General features: G+C 36.1%; 1 protein-coding gene across 2 annotated transcripts in view; it reads left to right on the top strand.

Moving 5' to 3' along the window:
• Window positions 1-22342, top strand: part of TTK (TTK protein kinase) — a 41585-nt gene that overhangs the window by 5619 nt on the left and 13624 nt on the right. For both annotated transcript variants that reach the window (XM_070419330.1, XM_070419329.1), the window contains exons 4-13: window positions 131-237; window positions 3141-3284; window positions 4015-4129; window positions 4295-4367; window positions 4462-4556; window positions 6563-6650; window positions 9637-9757; window positions 12880-13028; window positions 19040-19173; window positions 20472-20598. In XM_070419330.1, coding sequence (XP_070275431.1) covers window positions 131-237; window positions 3141-3284; window positions 4015-4129; window positions 4295-4367; window positions 4462-4556; window positions 6563-6650; window positions 9637-9757; window positions 12880-13028; window positions 19040-19173; window positions 20472-20598 — 1153 coding nt within the window. The remainder of the gene's footprint in view (window positions 1-130; window positions 238-3140; window positions 3285-4014; window positions 4130-4294; window positions 4368-4461; window positions 4557-6562; window positions 6651-9636; window positions 9758-12879; window positions 13029-19039; window positions 19174-20471; window positions 20599-22342) is intronic.

The raw sequence follows: 22342 nt of genomic DNA, 5'->3' as shown, positions 1-22342 counted from the left end.
ATAACCTATTAGTATTTAATCTTCAGGAAAAATAATACTCCATGGCTTTTGGAAAATAGAATGAAGAATCATCAAACTTAGGTAGTTGTGTCCTTTTTCTTAAAATTTTACTCTGGAATCTTTATTACAGTATTCAAGAGCCAGATGATGCACGTGACTACTTTCAGATGGCCAGAGCAAACTGCAAGAAATTTGCTTTTGTGCATATATCTTTTGCACAATATGAACTATCACAAGGTAATTTGAAATATCTAGTCCAAATTTTAAGTAAAAGATAATTTCCTTTATAACTCATCCTAATGTTACATCATATATATGAAGTAGGAATTTGAGGCAAAAGATATGAAAGTTGATCAGATGAGATTATGGGGGAAGAATCCCACCTAAGTGGAAATGCAGAGAATATTTGTTATACTAGGTCTTCCACTTGTAAGGAGTAATCCAGGGAAATAAGCATGAGCATCATCTTTGTGTTTATTTAGATTCAGGAAAAGTCTAAAGGAAAATGGCTTCTTCACTGAGTATTTGTGGGATGAAGGATACAAGATATTTAAGCTACAGCTTAGATAAGCTTTTCTTATGTTATGGTTTCATAGCACTGAAATATACATCAAACTATAATTGTAGCATTAATTGGTAGTTCCCCTTTAGAAAAAAAAATTGTAAACTGCTGTAGAAGCTTATATTTTTTGGTCACCTGCCTATTCGTATAAATAGGTCCAGGGGCAATCTCTTCCTCAGACATTTTTAGCCTGGCCATTCAGTCTTCTCTCTCATTTTCTGGGGCTTCTGGATCTACCCTTAGTCTATCCTTTTGGCCATATGTTCCTGTTTTCCCTCAGCCTTGTTTTTGCTCCATCCCTGATCCCATTTATTGCCAGATACACACATTGTCACTATTGGTTTGGCTCAACCACAATCCCCATGATAGTTCCCAAAGCAGGGCTCAATAACTAGAGAGTATTCTCTAGGGTTGAGGTTGGAAAAAAGCACTGTGCAAACTCCATGCTTATTAAAGAAAGTTTGGTCAGGCCTTTAAAACCTGTATGTTTCCTTCATGCTACCTAAATAATTTTTGAGATATTATGGCCTATTAATAGCAACTATAAATTTTATATATTCAGAAAACATTCTATATAATAAGAGGCTAATATGCAAATTGACCAAATGGCAGAACGACCAGTTGCTATGATGCGCACTGGCCACTAGGGGGCAGACGCTTAACGCAGGAGCTGCCCCCTGGTGGTCAGTGCACTCCCACAGGGGGAGTGCCACCCAGCCAGAAGCTGGGCTCACAGCTGGCGGTTGCAGTGGTGGTGGCAGGAGCTTCTCCCACCTCCGCTGCAAGCGCTAAGGACCCCTTGGGGGAATGTCTGACTGCCAGCTTAGGCCCACTTGGGGCCTCTAGTAAATATTGAAAATCCCAGATTTTGATCTGTAAAAAAGAAATACACTTTACCTATACCACTGCAATATAGTAATAACCTCAAGGTAAAAATTGTGATTATTTTGAACAGGCTTGATGAATAGACTTTCAGGAAATAATGCAACATCTCTGAAATATCATGTGTAGTTTGGTGTTCATAGGAGTGGAGGACATTCAGTAGTTTTTATCAGATTGTCATAGGGGTCTATAAGCTCTCTCTACTAGTTATCTAAGTCTTTTTTGTTTGCTATCCTAAAATGTTCAATACATGAAATTCTGTCACTACTCTAAATAAATGTAGACTTAACCACTATGAAATCCTATATAATAAAGAGCTAATATGCAAATTGTTGTCACACCCTCACGCCATGAGGCCATAACGGCTCAGACACTCAACACTGCTGGGAGAGGAATGGGGACCGGCCAGGCACAAATGAGCTTGCGAGAGAGGAATGGGGAACAGCCAGGCACAAATGAGCTCGCGAGAGAGGAATGGGGAACAGCCAGGCTTCGGCCCAAGAGAGGGATAAACCGCCTGCCCCACATTCCTGGGCGCCTGCGGCTGTGGCCCAGGTGAAGCCGCCCGCCCACGGTCCCCTGCGGCTGCAGCCGGCCCGGGTGAAGCCAGCCCTGGTCCTGGGTGCCTGTGGCTGGCCAGAGAGAGGGAAGCCCGGCTACCGGGTGCCTGTGACCAGCTGGAGGAGGGAATCCTGGGTCCTGGGTGCGGGGTGAGGCAGAAGCGGTTAGGGGTTATCAGGCCAGCAGGGGAGCAGTTAGGGGCGATCAGGTAGGCAGGCAGGCGAGTGGTTAGGAGCCAGTCGTCCCAGATTTCGAGAGGCAGTCGGACATCCCCCGAGGGGTCCTGGATTGGAGAGAGTGCAGGCTGGGCTGAGGGACCCCCCTTCCCCCCCGCATAAATTTCGTGCACTGGGCCTTTATATTCTTAAAACTTATAAACTGTCTGAAGCTAGAGGCAATCTCTTAATCATGTTAATACCCTAAGTGCCAAAATCATAGCATAGCTTAGTGGCTGCCATAAATGTTAAAAACATATTCTATAGGATACATGATGTATACATTGTAGTATTTATAAACAAAATAGTAGACTAAATAGATTGGGTAATTTTTCAGTTGAAATAAATTTCTTTGGTAATTTATCTGTAGTTATTTTTGCATTTTTGGGGTGGTGTAGCTAGGTCTGATAGCTAAAGATTAGCTATCACTACTTTATTATTACTTTTTTTTTCCCCCACAAGAATCCTTTTGATGGAGAATTCCCTTTAGCAAAAGATGTCAACTTTTTCTTAAAACTGATTGTCATGAGTGATCATTATTATACTGCATTGTAACAGGTTGATGCTCTTGGGACTATTATAATCTCTAGGGCTTAGTTTTCCCTTCGCCTAAATTCCCTGAGGGTCCTAAGGTGTCTCCACTTATAACTGCTTTGTTATACTTCTTTTACTTCTGAAAATGGGCAGTGGTTATACACTAATACATAATTGCACCAGTCACATATTACACAAGTTAACCATTTGACATGAATTGTTTATCAGAAGTTAGGTTGCTTATTTGCTTATGAAATAAAGCTCAAGAGACTTGAAATGAGTGTTTTTGCCTAAAGCTTTTTAATTTTTTTCAAGGTCCTGACGAATAAGAATCTGGAGAGTGAAGATGGCTGCACTAAAATAACAATCATTTTTTGCTTCGTTAGGTAACATCAAAAAAAGTAAGCAACTTCTTCATAAAGCTGTGGAATGCGGGGCAGTACCACTACAAATGCTGGAAATTGCCATTCAGAATTTAAACCTTGGAAAAAAGCAGCTGCTTCCAGAGGAGGAAAAGAAGAGTTTATCAGGTAAATGTATTAATGTATGCTGATACTTTTCTGTGGCTGATTACCTGTGAGAAAGGATTAAGGTTAGTATTTTATAGAGAAATATTGATGTAGAATGGTCACAATATAAGTTTAAATTTCAGATTTAAGGGAGGTAAGGCATTTAGAAGTAATGAAGTCTTTACCTTTATGTGGGATATTTTGTTGTTGATCACACCGTCACTGGAAACACTTTAAAAACAACTCAATCTGCCGAAACCGGTTTGGCTCAGTGGATAGAGTGTGGGCCTGCGGACTGAAGGGTCCCAGGTTCGATTCCGGTCAGGGGCGTGTGCCTGGGTTGCGGGCACATCCCCAGTGGGAGATGTGCAGGAGGCAGCTGATCGATGTTTCTCTCTCATCGATGTTTCTGACTCTCTATCTCTCTCCCTTCCTCTCTGTAAAAAATCAATAAAATATATTTAAAAAAACAAAAACAAAAACAAAACAAAAAGAAACTCAATCTAAGCAGGAGAATCACTTTTTGTGTTTGGAAATAGGACATGTCTTTACCCTGGGGAAACAATTATGGGATTATGAAACAGTTATTAAATATAGTTAGACAATTATTTTTGAGAATGTCTTCATGTCTGCATATCTTACTTAGGGACAGATCTATGAATTGACTTTAAATATTCTTACTTGTGAGATTACATTTTTGTGTATTCCATATGTCTTTACAAATTTAATCACAATTTAAAAAATTTTACAGCATTACCAGTATTAAGTGCGCAAGAATCATTCCCCAATTCACTTGGACATTTACAGAATAGAGACATCAGTTTTGATTCCAGAGGACAGACTACAAAAGCCAGGTTTTTGTACGGGTGAGGAAACTAAACCAGTATTTTAAATGCTCATCATACATTTATATTATTTATATGTTTACATACATATTTTCATGTAAAGTGATTAAAGTTTTAAGCAGTTAATGAAGATGTGTATTTTAATGTTACTTTTTTTTAAATTGGGGGTATTTTCTTTCTGTTTAGAGAGAACGTGCCCCCTCAAGATGCAGATATAGGTCATCGAAATCCCTTGAAACAAACAAACAAAGCGAAACGGGTGAGTACGTTTTAATTTACTTTGATTAAGCTGGTAGTGGTAAGGTCTTTGTTTATTTCCTAGTTGGTCACTTAATCTTTCAAAACATTTTTAGTCATGTCCATTTGGAAGAATCCCAGTTAATCTTCTAAATAGTCCGGATTGTCATGAGGAGACTGATGATTCAGTTGTACCAAGATTTACAAAAAGGTATGTTTCGGTTTTAAGCTTTTACTTTGTTTTTTAAGATTGATGGCAACATGGTCTTAAAGTCTTTTACTGCATAATAGTAATTATGATTAAAATTTGATTTAGTATTAAAGGTTACCAAATCTCTAAATGTCAGAGACAAAGAAATGAGTGAAGAATATGACTATTTTGCTTTTTCACTTATTAAAATTATTCATTAGCCCTGGCAGGTAAGCTCAGTGGTTAGAGCGTCGGCCTACCCACCAAAGGGTCGTGGATTTGATTCCCAGTCATGGGCACATAACTGGGTTACAGGTTCGATTCCAGGTCCCAGTCAGGGTACATGCGGGAGGCAACCAATCAATGTGTCTCTCTCACAGTGATGTTTCTCTCTGTTCTTTCCTCCCTTACACTCTCTAAAAATCGATGGAGAAAATATCCTCAGGTGAGGGTTAACAACATGAAAAGGATAATTAAAAAAAATAAAAATATTCATTAAAGGACCTATTAAAATATAGGAAACATAAAGGAAAAATCGTTAAGTCACTTGAAGCTTAAAAGATTATGCAAACATCCCCAAACTGTTGTTTGAACATTTCTCAAATCGATAGCCTTTCTGATAAGAGTTTCTTCTTAGTGTGTATCTAGAAGTCTCCATAGCCCGAGTGAAGGAAGCCTGGAAATAATTTCTTTTCCAGCCATCATTGGGAAGGAAGATGAATTCATTCATTTGCTTCAGAAGCTAGGGGATCAAGAAGTGGAGCAGAGTAGGTAGAGATAAAATGTTGTTTATTACATCCTTCTTCTTTCTGCTTGCATGTTTATTCCCTTGAAAGAAATGTGGATCTACTTTCTAGCTTAGCTAAGGGACTTCTTCTGGCCTATTCCTAACTCTAATCACTATATAACAACATTTCTATTTGAAAAGTCTCTTTGGATTCCAGAGAATCACTTGGCAAGTAAACTTTAGAAACACAATTGATTGTTTTTAGTTGGTATCTTCTAAAACTTCTATTATTCTTAGGGCTCAACACATATTAATATTAAAAGAACATTTTGGTTGTCAGGTTAAGCTCCAGAATGTATCATCTTGTTATCTTCATTTCAGATATCTAGCTGAAGAATAGAGCATTTCTCACACTCCCAAGAAAACAAAAACAAACCAGTTATCTTCTTGCTTGTTATGATAGACTGTATGCTAGGCACTATGGAGGACCATAGTGGGTTTATAGTCTAGTTTCTATGCTTAAGCTATTTGCAATCTAAACTGGAGTTCTACCTATTGCTGTCCCTTTCTCCTTTCCCACAGTCACATCATAATTTCAATTGTTACTTATTACATAATGAATTATGTAATTACCTGCCAATCTCTATCACTATTTTAAAAATATATTTTTTATTGATTTCAGAGAGGGAGAGAGAGATAGAAACATCAATTATGAGAGAGAACATTGATCAGCTGCTTCCTGCATGCCCCCTACTGGTGATTGAGCCTGCAACCCGGGCATGTGCCCCAAAGGAATCGAACTAGTTCATAGGTCAGCATTCAACCATTGAGCCACACTGGCAGGGCTATTTATCACTTTTAAAAAATATATTTTTATTGATTTTTAGAGAGAGAGGAAGGGAGAGAGACACAGAGAGAAAACCATCAATATGAGAGCAGAACATTGATCAGCTACCTCCTGCCCACCCCCCACCAGGGAATCCAGCCCACAACTCAGGCATATGCCCTGACCGGGAATCAAACAAGCAGAACAGGCAACCTTTGGTGTATGGGACGATGCTCAACCAACTGAGCCACACAGGCCAGGGCCAATCTCTTATCAATTTTGTCATTGTTCAGCACCTAACTTAATCACATTTGTTCTAGAATCATGCTATTTTTAAAAATATCTTTCCAAGAGATTTTTTTCCATTTAAAAAATATATAGTTAAAAAGCCAACTTTAAAATGGGGAAAAATAATATATTGAAAACATTGACTTCAAATTAAATGTTAAAATTATTTTGTTTTGTGTGTGATAGACAGTCCACTAGAACAGAATACCGAGAGGTGATTGTGCCTGGATCTAAATCAAGTGAAAATGATTCCTGTGAATTAAGAAATTTAAAGGTAATTCCATTTTTGAATTTTTATATGGAGCAAGGGTTCCTGAGCCAGGGTTCACGGAGCTTTTTCTGTGGAAGGCAACTGATAGTTTATATGATATCTGTAACTGTTCCTGAAGCTCCTAGAGATGTAGGATCACTAAGGGGAAGTGGTATAGAAGTCCTATACCCAGTCTTTCTCCAAGATTGAGGTGGAGATCAACTATTTCCTGGGATAAATGAGGCAACACTTCATATGCATGTGCTTTAGCAGACTCGGTGGCCTGTGCTTGGGAATGGGTGGGGGAAATCATTCCCCCCAGCTGCAGTTTCTTGTGTGTTCAATCATATGATCTTGCAGGACATCTTCAACAAAAAGGAGAGAATAAGTTGTGATGAGAAGGGGTGAGGTCTTAGTCTGATGTGCTGATATGGCAGAGCAACTTGGTGGACTTCAGCAACAAGGAAGGTTTAGTCTCTAGTGCACTGACTTTTAGGGTTATACTATCCTTATTGAACTTGAGTTAGGCCCCTGGCACCACAACATAGGTCTTTTCAATTGTATACTCTTTATACCTCTTCTCTTTCATGGTGTTTGCTTTAAAATAATACTCCTTCTGTCCCAGAATGATAGTAGCAAAATTAAATATAGAACGCAACATTTATTATAAAAATACTAGATTAAATAAAACAATAAATTAAAAATAGTACTCCTAATTTTTATTTTGAGTGTTCAGATAGTTTCTGGATTTTTCAATAATTTCATTACTGCATTTTAAACTTGTAGGTAGGTTCCCTTGGCTGTGAAGCTTTGCTTTCCCTATATGCGTGAGCTTAAAATTATTGGAGCCATCGTTCTTCATTGCTTCCAGCATAACTTGTTGAAGTGACGGAAACGTATTATCCAGTATTTCGGGAGAAATATCAAAGGCTAATATGGTGCCTCTTCTGCTAAGAGGAATATGTCTAAGTTTTTCAAGTTTTTCTCCATAATCTTTGCATTTACGTCCACAGTTTTGTTTTTTCAAAGAATCAACATTAGCATAAGATTCTCCTTGACAATTATTTTCGGAAGCATGTTTCCAAATTCTTGATATGGTCATTCTGTTGCACTTAAATTGTTTTGCAGCTAACGTAATTGCACCTTTCTGCAACTTTTCCTTTTTCTTTTGATGCATAAGAACTGGACAATCGCAACTCGATCTTTGCTTGAAAGCTCTCTTTTTTTCATCTTACTTTTACAATGGGTTGATATTCAACTGAAATAAAACAATTGATTTCGATCAGTGGATGAAATTAGAAAAATAGTTATAATTCGTAATAATTAGATTAACCTAAAAATTGAAAGATGTGTCAAAACAAATGACAGATGTCATGAAACATTGATTTTGATTGAAGGCTTCACAGTTTTGCGCTACAACATAACTTACAGCTGCATTCGCCAATAATTCCCGTTTAAAATATTCACTTGCTACTATTATTATGGGACAGAGGGAGTAATTTTAACTAATCACAACTATCTTAGAGAAGAATGCAGTTTAGTTAAAATTTTACTTTCTGGATTTAGAATAACTATCTTGGACTTACACAGACCTTAATTTTGACTAATGCTGTTATTTTTGGTGATAAAATATGACCATAGTAACAAAATAGTGAGTCATATTTTATGTTAGATTCAAACTTTCTAACCTCACTGTTTAAGTGAACATATTTTAGCAATTGATTAACATGCTGATTGAAATGAAATTGGCCTAAGGCCCACTGCATGGGAGAACATATTTGCCAATGTTATCTCCGATAAGGGTTTAATCTCCAAAATTTACAGGGAACTCATACAACTTAACAAAAGGAAGATAAACAATCCAATCAATAAATGGGCAAAGGACCTAAATAGACACTTTTTGAAAAAGAACATATAGAAAGCCAAGAGACATATGAAAACATGCTCAAAGTCACTAATCATCTGAGAGATGCAAATCAAAATAACAATGAGATACCATCTCACACCTGTCAGAATGGCTATCATCAACAAATCAACAAATGACAAGTGCTGGAGAGGATGTCAAGAAAAAGGAACCCTCTTTCACTGCTGGTGGGAATACAGACTGGTGCAACCACTGTGGAAAACAGTATGGCATTTCCTCAAAAAATTAAAAATGGAACTGCCATTTGACCCAGTAATACCACTTCTAGGAATATATCCCAAGAAACTAGAAACACCAATCAGAAAGGATATATGCACCCCTATGTTCATAGCAGCACAATTTACAATAGCTAAGATTTGGAAACAGCCTAAATGTCCATCAGCAGATGAGTGGATTAGAAAACTGTGGTACATCTACACAATGGGATGCTACGCTGGGGTAAAAAGGAAGGAACTCCTACCATTTGCAACAGCATGGATGGAACTGGAGAGCATTATGCTCAGTGAAATAAGCCAGTCAATGAAGGAAAAATACCAAATGATCTCACTCATTTGTGGAATATAAAGAACAACATAAACTGATGACCAAAAATAGATACAGAGGCAAAGAAGCATGGAACAGACTGTCAAACTACAGCAGGAAGGCTGGGGAGGGTTGAGGGGAGGTAAGAGATCAACCAAAGGACTTGTATGCATGCATATAAGCATTACCAATGGATGCAAGACACTGGAGGGGGTGGGGGTGAGGGCATGTGCCAGGGGGTAGGGGAGGCCGGGGGACTGTCAATGGGGAAAAAAAGGAGACATGGACTACTATTTGTAATACTTTAAACAATAAAATAAAATAAAAATTAAAAAAAGAAAACAAATTGGCCAAATTTTTGGTTAGGGTCATTCCTAGTGCTATAGTCAGTAATTCAGGAAGTTAATCTTTGCTAGGAGTTTATGAGTCTACATGTGATTATAACAGATTACTTTCCTAGCAATATTTTCATATAGATGAGACTTTAGTATATTGAACACTAAGACAAATTAGTACTACTACTGCTTATGAGACTTTTATTATTTATATCTTATTTTCATGTAGTCTGTTCAAAATATCCATTCCAAGGAACCTCTGGTGTCAGATGAGAAGAGTTCTGAACTTACTACTGATTCAGTAACCATGAAGAATAAAACCGAATCAAGTTCTCAAGGGAAATTAGAAGGTAAGAGTGATATAATAGACTGCTTTAATTAAGTAAAACTATACTTTGGCCCTGGCCAATATAGCTCAGTTGGTTGGGCATCATCCTGTGCAATGAAGGGTTGCCAGTTTGATTCCCAGTCTAGGCACATGCTGGAGTTGCGGGCTCGATCCTTGGTAGGGGGCGTGCAGGATGCAGCCGATTAATGTTTTCATTTCACATCAGTGTTCCCTCTCCCTTCCTCTCTCTAAAGATCAATTAAAAGGAAAAAACACACACACACTCAAAAGTAAAATAAAATTTAAAAAGAAAGCAAAACTACTTTGTTGTTTGTGAGTGCTAACCAGCCACCTAATTGTGATAGGGGGTAATAAGACCTTGTATTTCAGTTGAATTATAAAGAGTGTATAAAAAGTATTGAATTCTGTGGCAAAGGAAATTTATTTATATAAAAGGTGCATAAAAGAAAGAGTGGAGGGAAAGTACCATGGAGCTGACTTATTTTTCTCAGTTGGCCTGACAAATACTTTCTGGAAAGGACACAGAAGCTGTTTTTAAATGACAATTCTTTCCTCTTTAATTACACATTCGATTTTCCACTATATGAGTATTATGATAAATGTTCTAAGGATATGTAAATGAATGAACCAGAGTCCCAAGGATGTCGCCTTGATGTCTAATAATGTTGAACATCTTTTTTTTTTAATCTTTATTGTTGAAAGTATTATATATGTCCCCTTTTTTCCCCCATGACCTCTTCTAGCCTGCCCTGTTGAACATCTTTTTGTATGTTTATTGGCTATTTGGATATCTTCTTGTGAAATACTTGTTGGAGTCTCTTGCCATTTTTTTCTGTTGGGTTTTCCTTCTTTTTCTCATTGATTTTTAGGAGATATTATATCACCTATACAGATCCTTTTGTTGGATATATGCATAATAAGTGACTTCTCTCATGTGGTGAAGACTTTTGATGAAAAGAGGTTCTTAGTTATAATGTATTTTAATTTATTAATCTTTTCTTTTGTGGTGTGTGTTTTTTGTGTTTTCAAACAAATCTTTTCCTACTCTAAGATCACAAACATAGTTCTATATATTTTATGTACAATCAAGTGTCAAGATCCTATTTTCCAATGTGTATATCTAGTTGATCTATCAGTGTTTATTGAAAAGGCCCTCTTTTCTCTCACTGAATTGTTGTAAATTAGGTGATCCTGTGAGTGATGTGTGGTTTTAGATTCTTTTCTGTTCTGTAGTTCTTTTTGTTTATCTTCATGCTAATACAGTACTATCTTATTTATTGCAGTAAATCTTTAGATCTGTCAGAAAGTCTTCCAACTTTGTTCTCCTTCATATCTGTACCAATCTTCCAACTTTGTTCTTCTTAAAGGCTATTTTAGCTGTTCAGGGCCTTTTGGATTTCCATATAGGTATTAGAATCTATCCGACTACATTTTTTTAATGGGATTTTGATTGAGGTCTAATGGGAAAAACTCAGATCTTAACAGATAAATTTTCTAGTCTACTGACGCATTCATTTAAGTGGTCTTTAAAATATTGAGAGCACTGTTTTTCTGAATAGACATTTTGCTTATCTTGCTAGAGTTATTCCTAAATATTTGATATTTTTTAATACTAAAATAAATGGGATCTTTAAGAAATTTGTATCCTTTAATTCTTTGTTGCTGGTATATAAAAAATACAACTGATTTTTAATTATTGATCTTAGATACAGTGACATTGCTAAATTCACTGAATAATTTTAATATTTTCTTATTGATTCTTGTTGTTTGAAAAGCATGTAACATTTTTTTCCTTCCAAATCTTTTAACTTTCTTTTCTTTGCTGTAGTGCACTTAACACCTTCAGTATAATGATGAATAGAAGGCATGACAGGTGGCATTGTCTCATTCCATATTTTATTTATTTTTTAAAAATATATTTTATTGATTTCAGAGAGAAAGGGGAAGAGAGAGAGATAGAAACATCAATGATGAGAGAGAATCATTGATCGGCTGCCTCCTGCATGCCTCATACTGGGTATCGAGCCTGGGCAACCCAGGCATGTGCCCTGACTCTGAATTGAACCAGTGACCTTCTTCTGGTTCATAAGTCGACGCTCAACCACTGAGCCATGCCAGTCGGACTCATTCTATATTTTAGGGAAAAGCTTTCAATGTTACCCTCGTATGATAATTACTGTAGATTTTTGTAGCTACTCTTTACCAAGTATCAAATCAGTGGGTTTTGCTTTACACCTGGATTATCATTAGATTTTTGTAAGTGACTGGGTGGGAGAAAGGGAGAGAGAGACAGAAACATCAATGATGAGAGAGAATCATTGATTGGCTGCCTCCTGTACACCCCCTACTGCAGATCGAGCCCACAGCCTGGGCATGTGCCCTGACCAGGAATTGAACCAGTGACCTTCTTCTGGTTCATAGGTTGACGCTCAACCACTGAGCCATGAGCCAAGCTGGCCTGGCATGGGTGCTGATTTTTTATTAAACTCTTCTGTGTTTATTGAGTTGGTCATATTTTTTCTTCTTTTTTCTGTTATGACAAATTGATTTACAAATGTTAAGCAAACTTTGCATTTTGGAACATATACAACTTGGTCATAATTTGCTATCCTTTTGTATATCAATTGCAAATATTTTGTTTAGAATTTTTGCATCTATTATGATAGGAATGGAATATTGATATTCATAGAATAGAAAATATGTTGTTAAGGCTCTTGTTCAAAAACTCTTAAAGTAAATTGCAGGCTAGTTTTAAGGTAAAATTTTTGTTAAAAAGTAGAAGTCTGTGAAAAGTGGTGAATTAGCTTCTTTTTATTAGTAAAACTTTATGGCATATATATGTTTTTATAATTTTTTACTTATTTATTTGCTTGCTTTCTGGTAAAGACCAGAAGAATTTAAATTTAAAGTGGTGTCTGATGGTAAAACCCTAATTAACTACTTAATAAGATAGCCATGTTGCAAGTTTATAAAATTGACTTGCTAAAAAAGCAAATTGTCAACAACTGGCCTAAAGTTTTTAGTTTCTCTCTTTGCTTTTAAGAGCAAAATGCTAATATAGTTTGTAGCATGTTCTAGTGAAATATTCTTGCATTTTAATGATAATAACAAAAACCATTTCAGAACCTAAAGAAGATCAAGAACCAAAGGTTCCAGAAAGTAACCAGAAACAGTGGCAATCTAAGAAAAAGTCACAATATGTAAACCAGAATCCTGATGCATCTTCACATCAATGGCAGATTCCAGAGATAACCCGAAAAGTTGATACAGAGGTAACTTTCTTTTCCCCTTGTGTAACATGGCCATTGTTGAAAATGTGACGACCATGTTAAATGTTTTCTTATTTTATTAACTCCTATGTACCATATTTAGTAGAATAGTTTACTTAAAGAATGTTTTCATTATTCACAAAATAATAAGTCTTAGGTTCTGTAAAAGTATATGTCAAGATGAACTCTTTTCTATTTTCAGTAGAGTTTCTAGATTGCTGGTAGGCTGGTGCAGGATCAGCAAACTATAGTCTATGAGTCAAAGCTGTTTCTCAGCCTGTGTGTGTAAATAATGTTTTATTGGAATACTGCCACACCCACTCATTTACTTACTATCTATGGCTGCTTTGAAACTATAACAGCAGAGTTGAATAGTTTACCACAGAGGTCTTCTGGTCAATAAAGCCTAAAATGTTTATGGCCTTGCCCTTTACAGAAAACAGTATGTTGCTCCTTGCACTTGTGCAGTGCAAAAAGCACTTGACAGTTTACTGTTGTCATCCTAATGGATGAAATAGAAAATAGAGACTAGACAATGTATGTGAATTTATAACACTGGCTAGGGGCCATTTCAGAAGGAATGATCTGGTAGACTGCTTGAGAGCCATACCTATTTTAGTCCATGGTCATACTCACCATTTCTTATCAGTTATAGTCTAACTCAGTGGTTCTCAAATATTTTGGTCTTAGGACCTCCCTTTTACTCTCTTAATTATTGAGACACCTAAAGAGCTTTTGTTTACATAGGTTATATTTACCTGTATTTACTGTATTAAATGTAAAACCAAGAATTTAAAAAATGTTAATATATTAAAAATAACAATATACCCATTACATGTGAATATAGATACACATTTATGAGAAATAAGTATTTTGTTTTGCTTTATTGCAGTATAAATGACATATAACATTATATTAGTCTCAGGTGTACAATATAACGATTCAATATTTATATATATCGTGAAATGACCACCACAATAAGTCTAATTAACATCTGTCACCATACATAGCTACAAAATTTTTTGTCTCGTGATGAGAATTTTAAGATCTACTCACTTAAACAACTTTCACATATGCAGTACAGTAGTGTTAACTATAGTCACCATGCTGTCCATTATATCCCCAGAATTTATTTATTTTATAACTGGAAGTTTATACCTTTTGACCCTAACCCTAACCCTTTTTTACCATGGTTACCCTCACACCCCACCCCCCACCTCTGGCAGACACCAATCTGTAACTTTTTTTTAAGTTAAGATTTTACATATAAGTGATATTATGCAGTATTGTCTTTCTTTGTCTGATATATTTCATTTAGCATAATGTCCTTAAGTCCATCCATGTTGTAACAAATGGCAAGATTTTATTCTTTAGGCTGAATAATATTTTGTTGTGTATATATATCACATTTTAAAAATTAATTCATCCATCAATGGACACTTATGTTGTTTCCATATCTTGGCTATTGTAAATAATGCTGCAATGAGCATAAACATGAGGGTGCATATTACCTTTTTGGGTTAGTGTTTTCATTTTCTTCAAATAAATACCCAGAATGGAATTGCTGGGTTATATGGAAATTCTGTTTTTAATTTTTCTATATTCTTTTCCATAGTGGCTGCACCAATTTACATTCTCACTAACGGCACAAAGGTTCTCTTTTCTCCACATCCTTGCCAACACTTGTGTTTCCTGTCTTTTTGGTAATAGCCATTTAACAGGTGTGAGGTGATAATTCATTGTGGTTTTTATTTGCTTTTCCTTGATGATTAGTGATGTTGAGCACCTTTTCATATGTCGGGCATCTGTATATCCTCTTTGGAAAAATATTTGTTCAGATCTTTTGCCCATTTTTTTTTAACCATATTGTTTTTTTTGTTTTGTTTTATTTTTGCTATTGAGTTATGAGTTCTTTATATATTTTGGATATTAACCCCTTGCCAGTATATGATTTGCAAATATTTTTCCCATTCTTTAGGTTGCCTTTTCATTTTGTTGCTGGTTTTCTTTGCTGTGCAGAAGTTTTTTAGTTTAAAGTAGTCTCACTTGTTTATTTTTGTTACTGTTGTCTTTGCTTTTGTTGTTAGATCCAAAAAATCATAACCAAGACTCATTCACCTATGTTTTCTTCTAGGAGTTTTGTGGTTTCAGATCCTACATGCAAGTCTTCAATCCATTTGAGTTAATTTTTATGTATGGTGTGTGATAGTGGTCCAGTTTCATTTTTTTTATGTGGCTATCCAGATATCCCAGCACCATTTATTGAAGACTGTCCTTTCCTTATTGTACATTCTTGGCTCCTTTGTTAAATTAATTGATCATATATTGTGGGTTTATTTCTATACTCTCTGTTGTGTTTCAGTGATTGGTGTATCTGTTTTTACATGAATGCCATACTGTTTTGATTACTATAGCTTTATAATATAGTTTGAAATCATGGCTATAATACCTCCAGCTTTGTTCTTCTCTCTCAAGATTGTGTTAGCCATTTGGGGTCTTTTGTAGTTCCATAAAAATTTTAGGATTGTTCTATTTCTGTGAAAAATGTCATTGGAAGTTTGATAGGGATTACTTTGAATGTAATCCCTTTGTGTATTATGGATATTTTACCAATATATATCTTAATTTATTTTTATTGATTTCATAGAGGAAGGGAGAGGGCATGTGTCCTGACTGGGAATTAAACCTTGACCTCCTGGTTCATAGGTCTACGGTCAACCACTGAGCCACACCAGCTGGGCAACAATACTATTTTTTTAAGATGATCTATATGCATGGATCATCTTTCCATTTATTTGTGTCTTTTTCAGTTTTTTCATTAGTGTCTTCCAGTTTTCAGTTTACAGGTTTTTTTGTTTTTTTTTTTACCTCCTTGGTTAAATTTATTCCTAGCTATTTTATTTTTGATGAAATTATAAATGGAATTGCTTTAATTTTTTTCTGATAGGTCATTATTAGTGTGTAGAAACGCAACAGATTTTTGTATATAGATTTTGTATTTTGAAACTTTACTGAATTTGTTAGTTCTAACAGTCTTTTGGTAGAGTTTTTAGTGTTTTCTATATTTAATATCATGTCACTTTCAAATAGTGACAGTTTTACTTTTTCCTTTCTGATTCAATGCATTTTATTTCTTGCCTAGTTGCTCTGGCTAGGACTTCCAATATATATATATATATTTTATTGATTTTTAGAGAGGAAGGGAGGAAAAGAGAGAGGCAGGAGCATGGGGGCGGGGGGCATCTATTTGTTGTTCCACTTATTTTTGCTTAATCCTCACCCAAGGATATGTTTTTGTTTTTATTGATTTTAGAGAGAGAAAAAAACATCTATGTGAGAGAAATATATTGATTGGCTGCCTCCCATGTGCATCCTGATCGGGGATTGAACCCACAACCTTTAGTTTGGTAAAGGAACTCAAAACCATTTATTTGTCATTAGGGAAGTAAAAATTAAAACCACAGTGAGATACCACTGTATACCACTAAGATGACTATAATTAAAAAGAGACAGTGACAAGTGTTGATGAAGATATGGAACCCTCCTACACTACTGGTCAGAATATAAAATGGTACAGTCACTTGGAAAATGGTATGGCAGTTCCTCAAAAGGTTAAACATAAAGTTACCATATGATCCAACAGTACTACTCCTAGGTATATACTTAAGAAAACGGAAAATATATAATCACAGAAAAACTTGTACATGAATGTTCATAGCAGCTTTAGTCATAATTACCAAAAAGTGGAAATAACCCAAATATCCATGAACTAGAGATTGGTAAACAAAATGTGGTATTCTAATTTTGTATTATTCATTAATAAAAAATAATGAAATACTGAAAAATGCTATAACATGGATGAACCTTGAAAATATGCTAAGTGTAAAAAGCCTTATATTATGTGATCCCATTATAAGAAATGTTCAGAATAGGCAAATCCATAGAGATAGAAAATAGGTTAGTAGATTGGACATTAAGACTAGGAGGTGTGGAGAATGGGTGTGAATGCTAATGGATACTGAGTTTCTTCTTAGGACACTAAAAATGGTATGTGATTAATAGTGGTGATGATTGCACACTCTTGTGAATATATTAAAAACCACTGAACCGCCCCAGCCGGGTGGCTCAGTTGGTTGAGCATCGTCCCGTACACCAAAAAGGTTGCAGGTTTGATTACTTGTCAGGGCACATACCTAGATTGCAGGTTCGATCCCTGACCAGGATGCATGTAGGAGGTAACCAATCGATGTTTCTCTTTCTCAATAAATATGTCCTCGGTGAAGATTTAGAAAAACACACAAAAAACCCCACTGAACCACAGAGGGGAAAGAAAAGAAAACAGGCAATTTACCTGAGAGCTACAAATTACTTGTTGCTATGTCCATGTCATTTCTTCTCTGTCTTGCCCTTTTGAGGCTCTGCCTTCTGGATATACCATCCTGTTCCTTGCTAATTGCTGTCATCTCTGAACAATCTGGGGGTTCCCCATCATTCCTTAAACATATTAGGCTGTGGATCACTTTTATCTACTTCAGACCAACAACTGTCATCTTTTGTTGTTGGTTTCTATAACTATATGTCACTAGTTCTACAGCTGGCTTTCAAATTCATAACTTCTTCCTTCTTCATGACCATTGTCTTAATTAGCTACCCATTCCCTGCCTATATCTTAGTTCTGATCTCCAAAATCTCAAATGCAAACACCCCACTCTATGACTATATTTACATTCTCCTTTCCAGTGCCATCAGTTTCTCACTATCACCCTGATCACTAATTCAAATATATATTTTAGAAAATCTTAAATGAAATGGAAAATTTATCCAGGAAAAGAGATACAGTGGCCATGCTTGTTATTTTCAAACTTAAAGGACAGAGAGTAGAAGAGATTTATGCATTGTGGCTCTCAAGAGCATAATGTGAACCAGTAGGTTAAAAATTATAATAGAGAAGCTGACTTAATCTAAACATCTGTGAAGGCTTCCTAATAACTAAAACTCTGTCCCCAAATTGAAGTGAATCTCTTTAGACCAGTGATGGCGAACCTATGACATGGGTGTCAGAGGTGACACGTGAACTCATTTTTTTGGTTGATTTTTCTTTGTTAAATGGCATTTAAATATATAAAATAAATATCAAAAATATAAGTCTTTGTTTTACTATGGTTGCAAATATCAAAAAATTTCTATATGTGACACAGCACCAGAGTTAAGTTAGGGTTTTTCAAAATGCTGCCACACCGAGCTCAAAAGGTTCGCCATCACTGCTTTAGACAGTAGTGAGTACACAGTTAATAATGTTCAAACAAAATGTGATTCTCTATTTGGTTGAGATGCTGTTGAACAGGGGTTTGCAAACTTCTGTAAAAGGTTAGTAGGCTTTGTAGACCAGGTGGTCACTTGTAATTACTCAAGTCTGCCTCTATAGCATGAAAACAACCTTACACAATATGTAAACAAGTGGGCATAGCTGTGTTCCAATAAAACTTTATTTACAAAAACAGGCAGCAGGCAGATTCAGCCTGCAGGTTATAATTTGCCCATCTCTGCTGTAGAGGATGGTCATTTATCATTGCTTTGGGATTTGTAGGATGTAAATACATGTCTCTTATGAGGGAGAAGGTAAGTGTGTGCTCTTTCAGATTTTGATAAATAATTACTATTTGGCTATTTTGCCCCCAGACATAAAGTGAGGAGTGTGATTTTATTGATTAGAGAAAGAGTAGTTTTTAGGAGAAAGACAGGGTACTTATTTAGATTATAAAATTTCAATACTTGTTAGAATACACCTGACAGTAGAGGATATTAGATCTTGTTTTGTTAAACAAAACTGTGTACCTTCCCTTGACTTGTAATACCTTTGAGCAAAATATAACAGACTTCAGAATTTAGAGTGGAAAAAACCATATTAAAAACTTATCGAAAGGCTGTAATACATATGTCTACCTATTTTAGCATGCTTTTTGTATGATTTGATTTTATTTTAGAAGTGATTTTTTTTTCTTTCGGTTTAACAGAAACAAACCACTTTTGAGCAACCTGCCTCTTTAGTTTCAAAGCAGTCACCGCCAACATCAGTACCAAAATGGACTGACCGAAAATCTGTTTGTCAGACACCCAGTAGCAGGGCCTTGGAGGATTACATGAGCTGGTAATTACTTTTGACTCTTAGCTTGGTATAGTAGAAATAACATGGGCTTTGGGGCCAAATAGATCTGGAGTTGAATCCTGCTGTCTTACTTTAAGACTTTTAAAATTCATATTATTTTTTTCAGAATCATTTTTTTTTCACCTGTAAAAGGGGAGGGAAAGATGGCTATAATATATTTTTAAGGATTGCTGTGAAGGTCCCTGTCATACTGTAGTCTGTACCTGCAACCTATAACTACTCTAAGTATGCAGAACTTGATAGTCATGCATTGCCACATGGATACCTCGCTAATTGAGAGAGATATTTAAAGGTCACATTCTTAGAGTGGATAAAGGGTGGATACACTTTATAGCAAAGGACGTGTTAATTGGAATGTGATCGTTTCTGAGAGGGGTTGGTTTTACAGGTCACATGGTCCTGGGAGTGTTCGAAGGTTAAGACTTGAGTGGATAGGAATGAGGGACGAGTAAAGAAATTGGATGGCCAGTGCTGTTAGAAAACTTGGGGATATTACAAAAGCAAATTAATGGCATTCAAAGAAAGGAAATAAAGGGATGTGACACATCATATTCTTAAATTAGTGGCTATATTTTTAATGTCTTATTACAGGATAACTTAATGGTACCTTTTGCTTTTCATGTGCATAATATCATCTTTGATGTTAATTACAGCTGGCCTTAGAGTACTTAGAACCTAGTCTCGTACCTATTTAATACAGTTCTGCTATATATTACCTCATTTTATTATACTTAGTATATTTTAAAGAATGATTGCTAACTATGATAGTGAAGTAGTTATTTCTTGTGAAATTAGATTATTTAGTTGTCAACAAATATTTGCAGACCTCTTTGTGCCAAACACCATTGTAGGTACTGAGGATGCAATAGTGAGTAAGACAAGCAAAGCACAAATGCAAACTGAATGGCTTTCAGCTCAAAAGCCAAACTTCTCTGATGTAATTGGCTTTCAGTTGTTTATGGCAGGCTGTTGTAGAACATTAATGTTAAAAAGCACTCATAAACTCTATGATCAGCTATAGGCTGACCTTTACCTTGACTAAATTCTTACAGAATAAACCCAACTCCATATTTTAAATGCCATCTTACTTATTTTGCAATTCAGAAAGAATTCCCCCAAAATAAAATTTCTCATGATGTGTCTAGGGTAAATAATTCAGCTATATTATGAAAACTGACTTTGATTCTGTTAGATGTAACACATTTACGTTTATATTCACGTTTAAAATCACACACAAAAACTGAGCCAGAATCTTGTTTTTTAAAATTTATCTTTCTTAGTTTTAGGACTCCAGTTATAAAGAATGACTTTCCACCTGCTTGTCAGTGGTCAACACCCTATGGCCCACCTGCCTATTTCCAGCAGCATCAGCAACAAATACCTGTTACTCCACTTCAGAATTTGCAGGTTTGATAAGCTTTATCTATGATGGTATATGTTAAGGTATGATCCATTTCAAAGATTTTAGTTTATTTTATTTTTCAAAGATTTTATTTTTACAGCATCTAGTAGTTAGGGAAAGTCTTAAGGGCTTGTCAAACAAGACCAAGCGAAAGGGCTGGGAGGCTTCTAGAAGAGTTCAGTTTCAGGAGGAAACTGAAAAGAGGCCAGAATGTGGCTGGAGTTCAGGAAGGAACAGGGGTGATGGGTGATCCTTAGTGTCCTGCTGGGTCCTTCAAGTTTTACCCCATGAAGGATAGGAAGCAGTTGGAACTGGTTGGAGCAGGGAAGTGAACTTATTTGCATTTTGAAACAACTACTTTGGTGACAGTGAGGAGGAAAAACTAAGGGGAATGTGGAATGTCCTGTGTAAGAAACTGAACTTCACATTAGTATTGAATTAGAAATAAGTCAGAAATACTTTATTATAAAAAACAATAACAAAATAAAATTGTCAGCTGTTAGGGGAAAATGAATTGAACTGCTTTCTTCCCTCTCAGAAATGTTCAGTTTAAGTATGAGAGGAAGCTCCAGAAGAAAAGGGGTTTGGCCATAGTGAAGTATCTTTATAAAATCACAACTTAATGAAAGATGATAGATATATATTTCAAAGCCTAATACTTTCTTACAGAAAACATAAATCATGACTCACCAGTGTCTTTCAACACTAGAGGATAAAGAAATTAGAATCCTAATCCTATATAATAAAAGGCTAATATGCAAATCGACCGAGCAGTGGAACGACTGGTCACTGTGATGCGCACTGACCACCAGGGAGTAGACACTCAATGCAGGAGCTGCCCCCTGGTGGTCAATGCACTCCCACAGGGGGCGTGCTGCTCAGCCAGAATTCCTGAACTGGACTGACCGCTGGCGAGTGCAGAGGCAGTGGCAGGAGCTTCCCACCTCCACAGCTCTGCTAAAGATGTCCGACTGCGAGAGGGTGCAGGCCAGGCTGAGGGACACCCCCCCCCCCCCCCCATGCATGAATTTCATCCACTGGGCCTCTAGTATTTTATATTAATGTAGAAGGAGGTTATATGAGAGAGATTCTACCATTTGTGATCTAAAGCAGGACTTAGTTAAATTGAGATTTATTTAGACCTTGTTTCAACTTGTTTAACCAGCTAATCAGGTGCTCTGTGTCTTCAGCTTCCTTGTTAGCTCAGACTAAGCCCCTCTCATACCACTCCATCTGTTCAAAGCATTTATAGGCCCCCAGAGAGCTCTGGTATAAGAGAAGGGAAGAAGGGCCAATTGTAGAGTAGATCAGTTGAAAGTTTGCTGAGGACGGTGCTGATGTTAAAATTAAATAACTTGAACATTCTTCAGCAAAAAGGAGGCATTGCTGATCTTTGCATTTGTCAGATTGACTCTTAGCACCTTAGCATATTGCTTCTTTACAGTCTAATGCCAAATGGGAAAATTTGTGCATTTATATGTATATGTATGTATGTAAGTAAAGAGGTTTGTGTAAGAAAAAAGAATAGGTAAGAAAGAAGAAAGTGATAGCTTATGAGTTTGTGTGTTGAACTTTAAGTGGTTCTCTACTCCCCACTACCCCCTTTAAATCTTCTACTTATGTTAAGAAGTAAAGGCAAGATAGACCTTGGAAGTTTGTATATTAATTTAGTAAGTTTATTTTTTTGACTAAAGTATGTAAATTTCCTCTTTAAAATAATTGTTACTAATATCTAATTACTTAAGATTT

Source organism: Myotis yumanensis, unplaced genomic scaffold (genome assembly GCF_028538775.1).
Source record: "Myotis yumanensis isolate MYYU_CA2020_CCGP unplaced genomic scaffold, mMyoYum1.0.hap1 SCAF_6, whole genome shotgun sequence".
NCBI lineage: Eukaryota > Metazoa > Chordata > Mammalia > Chiroptera > Vespertilionidae > Myotis > Myotis yumanensis.
Note: the sequence above shows the minus strand (reverse complement) of the source record. Positions and strands in the feature narration are given on the sequence as shown.